Source organism: Balaenoptera acutorostrata, chromosome 9, assembly GCF_949987535.1.
Source record: "Balaenoptera acutorostrata chromosome 9, mBalAcu1.1, whole genome shotgun sequence".
NCBI classification, from domain to species: Eukaryota; Metazoa; Chordata; class Mammalia; order Artiodactyla; family Balaenopteridae; genus Balaenoptera; species Balaenoptera acutorostrata.
This window is the reverse complement of record NC_080072.1, coordinates 78,601,315-78,615,616: the sequence shown is the minus strand read 5'-3', so window position 1 is coordinate 78,615,616 and position 14,302 is coordinate 78,601,315. Positions and strand designations below refer to the sequence as shown.

Below are 14,302 nucleotides of genomic sequence, written 5' to 3'. Positions count from 1 at the left end.
CTTGCACATGGCCATCATCTCAGTATGTTGTAACAATGGGGAGAGAAAGAGTGAGCTCTCTAATATCTCTTCTTATAAGGGCACTAATCCCATTATGAGGATCCTACCCTCAGGGCCTTCTATACACCTAGTTACTTCCCAAAGGAACCATCTCCAAATACCATCACACTGCGAGTTGGGGCTTCATATGAATTTTGGGGTAACTCACTTCAGTCTTTAGCAGACAGGAAGTTTTTGGAGAGTTTTGGGCAGAGGGGTGACATGATACAAATTAGTTTTAAGGAATCACTCTTAGCTAGTATGTTGAGAATAGATTGAAAAAAGGTAAAGGCAAAATGAGGGAGCTTAGTTAAGAGGCTACTGAAAAAACCCAGGTAAGAAATGATGGTAGTTTATACTAGAGAACTATCAGTGGAGGGTATGAAAAATGGTCAGGTTTTGGATAAAATTTTAAGTAGGGCCAATAAAACTGATGGTTTCTATGTGAGGTGTGAGAGAAAGTGAGAAGTTAAGAATGACTCTAAGGCTGATGAATTGTAAGAAATGAAATTGCCATTAATTGAGGTGGAAAAGACCTCAGATTTGGGGAAGATATAACCAGGAGTTAAGTTTTAGTCATGGTTAAGCTTGAGGTGCCTATTAGCCGTCCAAATGGAAATTTTGAGTAGGCAGTTGAATATACAAGCCAGATTCCTGGTTGGAAACATATGTTTGGGAGACGTCAGTACTTAAAGATCATTGTAAGGTGAAATCTAAGGGAGTGAGGGTATATTAAGGAAAGAAGTTTAAAGCCAAACACTTACTTGGGGGATTGCAAGATTAAGAGTTTGAGAAAATGAGGCAAAGTCAGCATAGGGGATTACGAAGTAAGGTAAGGGGAAAACAAGAGTGTGTGGAATCTTGCAAGAAAGTATTTTATAAAGGAAAGAGTGACCAACATGAAGACTGAAAATAATCCAAATGCCATCAACTGAGGAATGGATAAACAGAATGGGGCATATCTACACAATGGAATACTGTTCAGCAATATAAAATAACAAACTACTGATAAATGCCACAATACGGATGAAACGTAAAGAAACATTAAGCCAAATAAAGGAAGCCAAACACACACACACACACACACGGCTGCACATTGTATGATTCCAGTAAAATAAAATTTTTAGAAAACGTAAAACTATAGAGACAGAAAATAGATCAGTGATTGGGGGCATGGGCAGACATGCCTTTGTGAAATAATGGAAGTTCTAAGACTGGATTGTGGTGATAGTGACACAACTGTATTAAATATATGAAAACTCATTGACCTGTACACTTAAAATAGGGGAATTTCCTGGGATATAAATTGGATCTCAATAAATCTGTTAAAAAGATAAAGAAAAAGACAGAGAAAGAGGGCAGAGAGACAGAAAGATACAGAGAGACCGCACTGGAGTTGAATTGGATAGTGCATGTACAGACAGAGCTTTTGAAGAGTTCGCTATGGAGAGGAGCAGAAAAATGAGGTAGTAGCTGAAAGAGGACAGGAGTCAGGAAACGTTTGCTTTGCTTTGTTTTGTCTTTAGATGGAGTAGGGGAGAGTATGGTTGCACCCTGTTGGGAATGACGCAGAAGAAAGTAAACAATCTCTGGCAAAAATGTAGAAGAGAGGAAAGAGAATTACTGAAGTGATTTCTTTAAGTAGATAAAAAAGGATGAACTTCAGTGCACAAGTTGAGGGATTGGCCTTAGAAGCACAGCAGTGCATCTATACTAAAAAAGAGAAGTTAGAGTGTGAATACACATGTTAATGAGTGTGTGATTTGGTGATGAAGGCTTGTGGAAGTTATCTTCTAATTGCTTTCCTTTTACAATGAAATGGTTATCAGCTGAAAGTGAGGATGGGAGAAAAATTGAATGATGGGAGACATTGAAAGTTTGACAAAATTACAGTGAAAGGACTAGGTTTCTTTTTTTTCCCCCTTAATTTCTGCTCAGCATAAGTGCACTTGAAATTCATAGTTTGTATTTTAAATTTAGACTAGTCTGCATAACTCAATTTTTTTCTACAGTCATATTAAGCTGAGTAGTTTCAGGCATGCAGTAGGCTGAAAAATGGATTTACATCGGGATCAGGGTTTTGCTGACTGTCAAGTCAGTGTGATGAAGCAAAGAGAGATGAAGAAAGCAAGGCTGTATGCAGGAAAACGATAATGATTGAAGGAGAAAAGTAAGGATCAAAGGAGGGGAAGAAGGGTGAAAAGGAGGTAGGATCAATGATTTGTAGATTTCAATGAGGTTAAAGGATTCCTGGAATCAGGGTACTATAAACAGTGTGCAGAAGATAGTTCATGTTAGTCAGAGAATAGATGCTTGCAAATGTGGCAATTATGAGATTGTAGCTATTGGTAATAACGGATAAGTGGCTGAGACTGGTTGTAAAACAAGACCATGGGAATGAAGAAAAGAGGTAAAATCTTCAGGAAATGAAGAAGAATGACAGCAACAAGAAAGTGTAGAGTTTGATGACTTGAAATTTTAAAAATTGAGGGGTCTTTTTATGTAAGGAGGAAGAAAGGAGAATGGGCAATGAGGAGAAAGGAGGACATATGTTCCAATCTCACACTGAATGGCACATACAATTTGGTAGAATAAATAGCCATAACTTTAAAGAGCTGCAGTGGAAACCATGTCTTCAGGGATTTCAATTGGAGCCAGAATGTAAATGCCACGTTCAACAAAAAAGCTAAAGATATGCTATAGGATTTGGCTGATCAGAGGATAACTACCCATCTGGTAAGTGTGAAACATTGGTCTAGATGCTGAGCTACTCCTGTTATTCTGTGTCATGCATGTGTCCCCCAAAACTTTGCTGTGCCAACACTGACGTTTGAGTAGGTCATTCGGCGTAACACTTCAACATGAGTACCTGGTAGAATATAACCTTTCCTACAATTTTAAATTACATAATCAGTCTAATATTTCTTATGACATGTATACAATAGCAATCAGCTGGCTTTACTCTTGCCGACTTTATTCTTGTTGATCTCAATCAGATATCGCATTTTTATTTATTTAATCAATTATTAATACATATTCTTATCTTATGCTTATCATGTATGCAATTCACTATACTATTTTTTCCCATTAGAAATCTTCTGTATATAGTTTTCTCTGCCAATTGGATAATTTGTCTATGTGTAATCTTGCAGCTTTGTTTCTTATATTATCCTCTCTCATTTCATTTTTTAACACATGTTCCAACAGCCTTGCAATATAGATTGTACCTCAGAAAAATCTTACTTTTTCTCCACAGGGTTCCCTGCATGTTGTTAACCCCTGAAAGCCTGGTGATGAACAGCTTCATCCTCTGTAGAGCCTGTTGCTTTCTCCTCCTCCTTCTTCTCCTCCTCCTTTCTCTCCTCCTCCTTCTCCATCTTCCCCTCCTTTTTTTTTTTATCATCTCTAACACTTATTTATCTAATATTTCTCTTCAAACAAATCTAATGATCCTACATTAGACATAACATGTATTAATTCTACAGGAGTCTCCTAAACCTACTAAAATCCTTTTTAAAAAAGGTAAAACATATAGGTAAGACTAGATATGTCTTCTGTAAAGTTCACAAACTGCTCACAAAAGGATTGGAGTGACTGAATTGACATATAAGAATTAGGTTGGTACGACTCAGAAATTATTCCTCATAGTGATGCCTCTGAGTTTCAAAGCAGAATATTTTCAAAAATATTTTCCTGTTGAAACATAGTTTACTTTTCTTTCAATTAAAAAGAAAGTTAGGAGGGTAAGATAAAGATAAGAAATTTTAAGAAAACTGATTGAGGTCTTATCATAATTTATGATAAGAATTATCTCTGGTAGAACAAAACTGAGCCCAAACACTACACTAATAATACAACCTAGAAACAAATATGGCTTTCACTCTAAACAAAGAAGAAAAATTGGTTGAGGTACCAGGATCCTGAATTCTGTTTCTAGTTGTTAACTCTAAAATCTTCATAATTTCTCAGGTAGAAATAGATGTTTGATTCTCTCTCTCTCTCTCTCTAATTGATGCTGCCCTTTCTTAAATTGTATTATAGGAAAACTATACTGAGGTACAAAGAAGCACTCATCTCAAATTATAGGACTCAAACATAATGGGTATATTTTTCTGTGAGTTGGCAAAAGGTAAGATAATTAACCTGAGCACAGTTTACTATTCTGTTCCTCCAAACCCCAAGAAATACTTACCTATTACCATGACTTCTACAAACAAAAACTCAAGTAGCAAGAAAATTTGTAACTTTTACAAACAAAAACTCAAGTAACTTTTGTAACTTTACAAACAAAAACTCAAGTAGCAAGAAAATTTCATAGTTTTGTATGAATAAAAAAATTTCTTAGCAGTTTTTGTTCCAGTGTGACAAACTACGCCATAAACAACACAGTTTCCAGCTTATCTTCTGAAACAAGATGCACAGTGGTATTTAGTTAACTCAACTCTGACATTCCAAATAATTTTGAATAGTTTTTACTCTCTCAGCTTATCACTTTCCTTGTGCTCCAAGCAGTATATTCCTCACTGGTGGCAGGCAGAGACATAACCAGGACAGTCAACACTTAGAAAGACAATGAAACAATCTTATCAGAGGAGCTAAGTCTCCTGCCCAATGGCATTTAGACTATATTGTCTTTAATTACTCATGTGGTACTCTGATACATGTCACGAAAACCATGCACATTTCACCTGAATGTTCCCCAGTCAATACCCTGTCTAAAAGAATGAGCATATAGTAAAAGAGAGCAGCAGCAATATAGAATGGGATCGACTGTACCTGGTGAATGAGGCGGAGGAGAGCACAGCAGAACAACCCCCTGGCCTTCCCTCACAGAGACTGCACTTCTTGTCCGGCCACTAAAATTTCCCAGATCTGTCAACATAACACAGCATTTAGATGCAAGGCAAAAAGGAGTTTAAAGAATTACTACTTTTGTAACTTGTACATACTTTTCTATCATTATCCAGTGAAGGTTTCTTTTTGTTTGTCAAGCAGTGATAGGAAGGCTTTGACAATAAATCTCTACCATCCAATTTTAAATACCACGATTTTCAGATTATATGTACAGGCCTAATTTCTGTGTATAGTGCATACACATTGCCAGTATAGGAATAAATTAAACAATACCTTTATAACACATTAAGTAGTTATTTTACATCTTTATAATACTTTCTGCATATTAATTTTTCTGCCACCAATTGAACCCATTGATACACAGTAAGAACAGAAATAGAAGTGGTTGGAGTGCCTGGTGTCCAACCTGCTGCTTCATTATCTGTCGTGCTAGGAACGGTGTGTAAAACGAAGCATGAATTTGCCAAATTAGAAAGACTTGTGCGCTCAAGCAAAATATAGTGAAGATATAAGGTGTTCTTTTCTATAAATGTGAGTTAAAAAAATCATGTTACTTTTATTTTATGGAAGCCTGGAATAGTGTGTACAAATTAATTATACTCATCCATTTTGATTACTCTAGAAGTATTATAGTTATCGAAACACTCACTTGTATGTATGAAGGATTGGGGTTCAATTGTCTTGCCTTAAATTATGTTGCATTTGCACAATTTAAAATATTTTCCTAAAAATAAAGTGGCCTTAAAAAAAGAATGATAAGCATTATTTATATTTCTTTTATCATTTATTGATCTATTCATAACTCAACACATATGTACCTTTCCTTTTTCTTGGGCTAGGCTGATCAAAGAAATGATTTTTAGTTTCTTGGAAATGGTAGGAGTTCAATATTTTTATAAATAAACATTGTCCCAGAATTCCCAGTTTGTAAAACCATGTTCTCCTGGTGAGAAATGCTTCTTGAAAATGTTCTGCCTTTCCTGTCATTATTTACCAATCATAAAAGAGATTTTTTTCAAACTTTTCATCATTTCATGATAAAATAGTATGTTTCATAGTAATACAATGTAGATCTTAAAATTTAATGTCTGTTAAAACAACGAATGATGAAAGTAAGCACTTAAGAAAATATACTGAATGGATATGAAAGAGATAAATCATTAACTTTAATATTATAAGAGGGATCATATAACTTACTTTTTTTGAGATATGGGTTACAATTTACTTATTTGTTGAATTTACGATCAAACCTTTTAAAACACATTCAAAATCATTAAGGACTAATAAACAGTAAGGGCATAATGAATAAAAATAGAGGAATTCATTATTGAAGAAAGTGTTTAGGATTTTACCCACAATTCTGCATTTCACTGTAGTTAAGTGTATAATAGTTAATATAAATTATAGACAAACAAAGTGGCAATACAGAAGAGAATAATTCTACTTTTACTTTTTTTGGTGGCTTGAAAAACATACACACTAACTTCTAATAAAAGTCAAGTTCATTCGTTTTCAAATTTATATGATTCATGGCTTTAAACTAATGTGCATTGACCTTTAGAGATAGAAGCTGCCTTTTTTTTCAACAAATGACCTCAGTCTGATAACAAAGCATGGCAAGGTTTCCCATTTGACTTCCTTTGACTACTCTTAGAAACACAGCACAGTGAGGCAGTGGTTGCGGTGGGGCTGTTATATATCTTTAGAGATTATATGGTTTTATTGTCCTCTTTTCATCTTCATTAAATTTATAAATTCTGAAAGGCTATTTGGATATCAATTTATTTTAATTGAGTTTGTTAAATGTTTTCTGAAAAGTATATATGTAGCTTCCAATACATTTACTACAAGTTTATATTGTGCTTATTATGACATTTCAAATCAACCTATCGTAGTTAAAAAATATTTTAATAGCAAACAGTCCTAAATGAAGGCCTATTTCTGATAAATTGAAGTACAGGCATGGTCTAGAAATTAGACACAAAAAAAGAAAAGAAGATTATACAATAATTATGACCTGAGTTGTGTTTTGAGATCACAATGACCCAAAAGATAACACTCAGCTCTAATTGCTTTATTTTGTATCATCAGTTAATACAGGTACAATTAACATTTTCTCATGGAATTTTCTCTGTGTCATTATTTCCTAGGAGCTATAGCACCAGCAGTACAAAGGTAAATGGATTTTTTTCAACTGTGAATAGATTTTTTTTTTCATAAAGACATATAGAGAAATACTAAAAAGTAGCCTGCACTTTGAAGGAGAGTGTGTTTTCCTCATTTAAATCCTTCCTCTTAGGAAAAAGAAAAAGGGTAAAACACTATTATTTATAATGCAAAAGTGCTCCTCGTGTCAGGCAAGATTCTGGTTGATCTGAGACCAGACTGATGTGAAAAAATTCTTGGTTGGAGTGGGGATGGCAACTAGAGAGAATAGTCTGAGTAAAAATCCAGCCAGTTATTTTGATCTCACTGTGAACAGAAAGCAGTTGGTTTCTTTGGAGGTACTCAACATAGAACTTAGTTTGACTGTTTATCACATTATTTTAATAAACATTCTATTATATCTAGGAGAGAAATGAAAATAAAAAGAACAAGAGATTTTATGGATGTGACTTTGATTATTTTTTGTCACCTACAGAAGGGAAAAAATACCTGTTCCTATGTTCTATTTTTGATCTTTAAGGGGAAAAAAATGAGTAAAAATAAACATCTTAATACAAGGACTCTAAAATTCAGTTTCAAAGTATAAACTGAAGTAAACTTCTTTCTGGACTTAGTATAAAACACATGGACAAACGGACAAGTAATAATCTGGAGGAGAAAGTTTATGATCAAGGATCACAGGGCCTCAGGCCTTGTCTTTTCTTTGACCCTTTTTCCAAGTTCAGAAACTCATGCAGAGTTTGAGAGTGGAGCTTTAACTAGAACTGTGGCTTACAGAATTATTACACCTATTCATCCTAGGTAAACCATACAAAGAAAAAGAGGTATACAATTAATGATATGACTGAGAGCCTCACATGACAGTTAGAATATAGAGCTGGAATGTGTGATTGGAAGCATACTGACCATACGTAAGACAAATCATTTCCTTTATTCATTTAACAAATATTTTTTTCAATGCAAACTATACACCAAATACTATGCTAGGTACTGATGATACAGAAAAGCTGTAAAGGAAGGATGTAGATAAATGAACTAATCATACTTACTTGGGCCAACTATCCACAGACCCAGCTCAGATGAGTCTATGCCACCAAATAAATGCATGATCCCAAACCATCACTGCTTCAGCTTGTCACAGCCATACTTATGGGTAACTAGTACATACCATGTGCATGTACCATATAGCACTTCATGCCATTCCCCTAAATGTATATTGCAAACATATGCACACCAACACATACACATACATACACTGCACATACACTTTGGATTCTTTCCTTCCTTCCTTCCTTCCTTCCTTCCTTCCTTCCTTCCTTCCTTCCTCAAACCTTCTTGCCTACCTGCCTGCTTTTCTGATTTCCATCTTTTCTTTTCTTTCCTTCATTATTCCACAAAGGGCTTGGGGTAGCTTAGATATATATGTATATAATACAAAATATAAAATGGGTAGTTGACAAATTCCAGGTGAAGGTAAAATTGGTATGACAAAAATCCTGTAGCGTAACATGAGGACTTAAGAAAATATGTCATTTTTGTAAATTATTGGAAGTTGGCCATAAAATTTGACTTATAAACTTCAGAGGGTCAAAACAAACATGGATATGTCCCCAGTCTTAGAATTCATGATTATTTTAAGATCAAAACTTTCTAGTAACTCAGGAGAAGTACAGTTTTGCTGGATATTAAGGTCCAAGAGGGATTTTTTCTGCAAGACTTCATAAAGATCACAGTGGGTGGTATAGTAGGCTGAGCAAGTTTTCAAGTCAATTAGAAAGGTCTTCACCCACTCAAACACTTTAAGTATGTGTAGTGTGAGCTACACACACACACACACACACGTAAAAATATTTCAGAAATTATTCCCTAGAATGGTGAATTATTTTAAAGTGTTGGAGAGTGACAGGGGTTTTGGATACTAATTTTACGATTATGTATGCTAAATATAAGAGATTGGTTAGTTATTGGGGAGAATTGAGAGAAAATGGTCAAGGCAAGAAGATAAATCTCATATAATTAGGAATGAAGTGTTGAGGTTCATCTTTCTTCTGGTTTTTAATTTCCTAGTCTTAGATCTGTTCTGAATAAATGGCAGTCCTTGGCTTATGGGAGTCATGCATTTGGAAGAAGGAATGGAAATGGGGTGATCATTTTGCATTGCAGTTGGTTATACATTTACCCTATTGGTGGGGCCATAAGTTTTAGACGGTCAATGCTCCAGGCATTCTCAATCAATTCTCTAATGTTAAAAGTGTTATGACTATAGAGATAATTCATTATGACTTCAAAAATTCTTAAAGTTGAGTTTGAATTTTTACAAAAAGTGAAACCGTTGAAAAAGGCAAAACACTTTAGACCAGGTGTCAGACACGAGCTTTATTAAATATTACTAACTTTTGGGTATCAGATTCATATGTAATATTGTTAAGTTTGAGGAACTAAGATGAGTGATATATCTGAGGGGACTCATGGATTTAACTTCTACGATTTCTATAAAAATGACTGATAGACTGCATATTGAAGTCTTTCATCAGTTTTGTTCTTGTTCCTGTTATTATCATCAAGATAATTCAGATTATTGTCAGATTTTTTGTGTATCCAATGTAAATATCCTGTAATAAAAATTGGTCAGACCTCATTCAGAAACTATCTTTGACATTGTAAAATGTTAAAAATATAAGGGCAAATAAAAGAATGGATGGGTAATAATTACACTAGCTACTAGCATACTACTGTATGCCAAGTTTCCTGGAAATGAAATAGTAATTTCTCTGTTTTAAAGACTACTAAGTGTATGTGAAAAGCAAATAAAAACTTGACTTTGGTCATACAGTTAATAAGTAGTGAATTGGCAAATCAAACTCAATGTGGTTGTTTTAAAAAAATGTATTAGGAAAAAAGCAATTCAATATTTGGAAGTTAAAACCAACCAATAGTTGGTTTTAGGAATTTAAAAATAATCTTCATAAGCAACTCTTATTAAAAATCATTTTCTGACAGATAAAGATATAGAGATGAGAAAATTAGTGAAAAATGGAAAAAATAATTCATACATTTATTTTGAGAGATAATTAAATTAGCATTTTAATACATAGCTATTTGTTTGCATGAAGTCTTTCATAAGATATGAAAGAGAGTATCATAAGATACTCTACAACAAGCAAGATTCTTAATAATAATAGTTTAAAATTAAACTAAAATAAAAATTTAAATTTACAATAAAAATTTGATTATTGAATGGTACCTTGACCAAAAGCCATAGAAACATGAAGCTTTGTGGGTTTTTATTGGCAAGTGTGAGTTCATGAGCTTGTGATCACTTTGTAAGCAGATTGAGCAGGGCTTATTATCCCCAGTTATTGATGAGGACACTGTCATTCATTAAGGTTAAGTAATAAGAATAAAAACTCACAGCCAATAAGGATTTGGGCATCCAAGATGACAAATTCATTTTGGGAACTAGCATGTTTTTAATCTAGAGTTGTTCTGATACTCTTAATTTAGAATATTTTGATCAATGTGATTTTTTAAAACATTTTCCTATTATATCACATGAAGTAATTCTTTAATATATTTGTTATAAGTCATCTGTAAATGGGACAGCATATCACCTTTTGAAAATGTTTATTATTTAATAAAATTAGTCTTTTGAGAATATCAATGGAGCTAATTAGAGGTATCTCAAGAAATACAGTCCCATCTATTACATGGAGATAAGAATTGAATTAAGATACAGCTGGAGACATGGTGAGGCAAATCTACAAGAGACCTGTAGATTTTATAATAATGAAATTTTCCTCATTCCCATTCTTTCTTTGGTTATATATAACAGGTCAGTAATCTCTTGCTATGGATTACAATTTTCACTTTACATATTATCACACCCAAATCATCCAGCCAAAGGGTTCACTGGTTAAGAGGAAACCAAAGCACACCTGTGTATGTGTGCTTTGAAAGAGATGATTTTAACTACATTATAAGTGAAATAGTAAATTGCAAATGCTTTTGTAAAGAGATAAATTATCCAAAGAATGTGATAAAAATGTTTTTGATTTTAGGTCCTTTCTTTGGTATCTTGATGTATGTTATAAAAAGCTACTTCAACTGTGAATAATATATATGGTGAAATAATCTCAAATGTTAAAGTTGTATATAAATTTGTTTAACTAATGTGATGATAGTCTATGAACCCTGGCAGAGGGTTTTGTACATTTGACTTAACTTTCTCCACTCTAGGTAAACAATTACATAAATAATCCTTATTTGCTTGCTTCTAAGTTTACAATTTTTCCAAACTCAAATTAATCTTAATTCATTCTCTGGAAATTATAAGACTAAGCATTAGAAACCTATATATACAATGGAAGTAATAGAGCATGTATAGGGATTTTGAGTATTATAGACCAATAGAGATGGGACCTGTGTGTCACTTAGTAAAACCAGCAAGTCATTTAGTACATACATTGATTCCTAAAACTATTAGATCTTTCTATTGTCTCTCAAAATTTTCAGCCCGACTATCCTCTTCAGCTATTTTGCATTTTATAATATTTAAATAGATAATCACTTCCTCATCTACAACCATGACTCCTTACACCTTTCTCCTTCCATTTTATTCAAGTACAACTTCAACTTTGGTTAAATTGAACTGTCTTCCTATTCTGCTGTGGGCAAGGGAATGTGAGTGGAAAAAACATCAACAATGATGACTAGTCTTGCTCTAAATTTATGATCATTAATCTCAGACAAGCCCTTTGTCCTGCCTGGTAATTCCAGTACATTTATGGAGTCCATTTTCTCTTAATCTTTTAGACAATATGTTTACAATTACTCTCTTTCAAAACAACCTCCTGCCCCTTCCCCCACTTCTCCCCTTATAATTCCTGAAGAAAATAGAAGTAATCTAAAAACTGCATACATGTATTCCATCTATGGGGGCACTGCAGTGTGTGCCACATATTTCCCTTCAATGAAGGACTTGTCTGAACTGTTGGGAGTTACATTGACAGACAGCTTCCAGCTCTCAGCTCCCTCAGGGACTGCCTTTGCTACAGAGAATCAGCTCATCTGAGGTTATATCCCTTCCTTGGGTAGCACAACAGCCAACAGCCAACAGTTGCTCAGTGAGAGCACTGACCACCTCAGCCCAACTCCAGACAACACTGACAAGCCATTCTAGCTTTTGACATCCTCCTTAGTGTTAGCTGGGGCTGTTGCTGGGCCTGTATCACAGCTCGAATTATTCTCTTCCCACATCTGCTCCTTCCTCCTCCCTTCTGGTGGGTGATTCCAAAGGCACTTCTTAAAATTATCATCTACACTAAACTCCATCTCACCAAGTCTGATTCCCAGGGAAGCCAATATGTAACACTACCACAATAGCTATTGATTTATCTGTATCTATATTGTGTCCCATCTTCTTATCATAACAATCTGTGATCTAATCAAAGACCCATCTCCCCTTCAGACATCATCAGTAGCATTCATACTGGTATTGCTCCAAAGTTGACAAAAAAAAGGTGGAAGGAAAAATTGTATCTCTTTGACCCCATTTTTCCCTCTAGGTACAAACACATTTTGTTCACCCCTTCTGCAAAACACACACACACACACACACACACACACACAAACTCCTATTTTTTTTTAAGCTTCTCAAATCAAGCTGTCTCTCTACCACTGTCCAAACGTTACTGTGAAAGTAATGACCTCAACATTGTTTCATTTAATGATCAATTGCTCAGTTCTCATCTATTTGACCTATATTCAGTAGTATTGATAGAGTTGATCACACTTTTCTTCTGAAAACAATTTCTTCACTTGGATTTCTCCTCCTTCACTGTGCCCTCCCCTTCACTTTCATTAGCTTGTTCTTCCTCATCTTCCCAATATCTAGACATTTCATGGTCCCTCCTTGGACCTTTTCATTTCTCAGTCCATACCATTCCCAAGTTTATCTTACCTAGCCATTGTATTTAAAAATCATGTATAAACCAAAAAATTACCAAACTTATTCCTGCCTGGACACCTCCCTTGAATGGCAACACACACACACACACACACACACACACACAGAATTTGACATTTCCATCTAAATGTTTAATAAGCATTGCAAACATAACACATCCTATCGGGACTCCCATTTTCACCTGCCAACCTATCATTGCCATAATATTTCCCATCAGAGTAAATAATCATTCCATTCTTCCAGTTATTTAAACAAAATACAAAAATAATCTGTAATTCAGTATGTCTCTCACACCCTACATACAATTCAAGTTCTACTGATATTATTTCATAATATATCCAGAATCCAGCAACATCTAACTTCTTCTACAGCTTTCATCTAGGCCTATCTCACCTTGATTGTTGTGATATCACCCTACTGGTGTCACTGCTTCTTCCTTTGCTCTCTTTCTATTTATTAACACTGTAGCCAGACTTGGTTATTTTAAAATAAAGTTATACCAAATGCTTTAAATGGCTTTTTATCTCACTAAGAGGAAAAGTCAAACTTTTGAGACTTACAATGGCTTACAGGCCCTAAACTATCTAGACTTTGTTTCTTCTTTGATGTCATCTCTTACAACTACATACATCTTCCCTCCCTCCATTCTAGCACACTAGTTTCCTTGCCTTTTATCAAATATACCAAGTATTATCCTGCTTCAGAGCCTTTGTACTTGTTGCTTCCTCCATCTAGAACACTTTCCCCCCACATATAATAATGACTATCATCTTTCCCTCTTTAGGTCTTTATTTTAATGTCACCTTCATGGAGAGATCTTTCCTGGATAACTTATCAAAAAGTATGACCTCCATGACCCTCTACACATCCTTTATTCCATTTCCCTAAAAAAAGTTTTTTTTTATTTAGCACTTAACTGCTAACAAACTATTTATTTGTTTTGTCTATTGTGTCCCCCACACAGAGAATTTATGGTCTATGAGAGCAGGGATTTTTGTTTGCTATGTTCATTGTAATATTCTCAGACCCTTGCCCTAGCTGTTCTCTCTGCCTGAACTACTCTCCCTCTAGAGTAGAATCCTAAAAATATATTTTAAAATATTGCTATAAAAAATGAGATTTTTGAAAGCAAAAGACCAAGGTTCAAATTCTAGTATCCCTATTTATTAATGGCCTCCTTGGGCAAATTATTTTACTTCACTATGCTTTATTTCCCAAGTAAGATGAGATAATTAATTATATATGTGTTATAAGATTACTGTGAAAAATTCCCTGACA

At 34.4% G+C, this 14,302-nt stretch overlaps 1 protein-coding gene across 1 annotated transcript in view; it reads right to left on the bottom strand.

Moving 5' to 3' along the window:
- The window catches only part of CNTN5 (contactin 5), a 1,403,535-nt gene that overhangs the window by 428,905 nt on the left and 960,328 nt on the right, over positions 1–14,302 (bottom strand). The window contains exon 7 of the mRNA XM_057553585.1: positions 4,816–4,911. Within this exon, the coding sequence (XP_057409568.1) occupies positions 4,816–4,911 (96 nt within the window). The remainder of the gene's footprint in view (positions 1–4,815; positions 4,912–14,302) is intronic.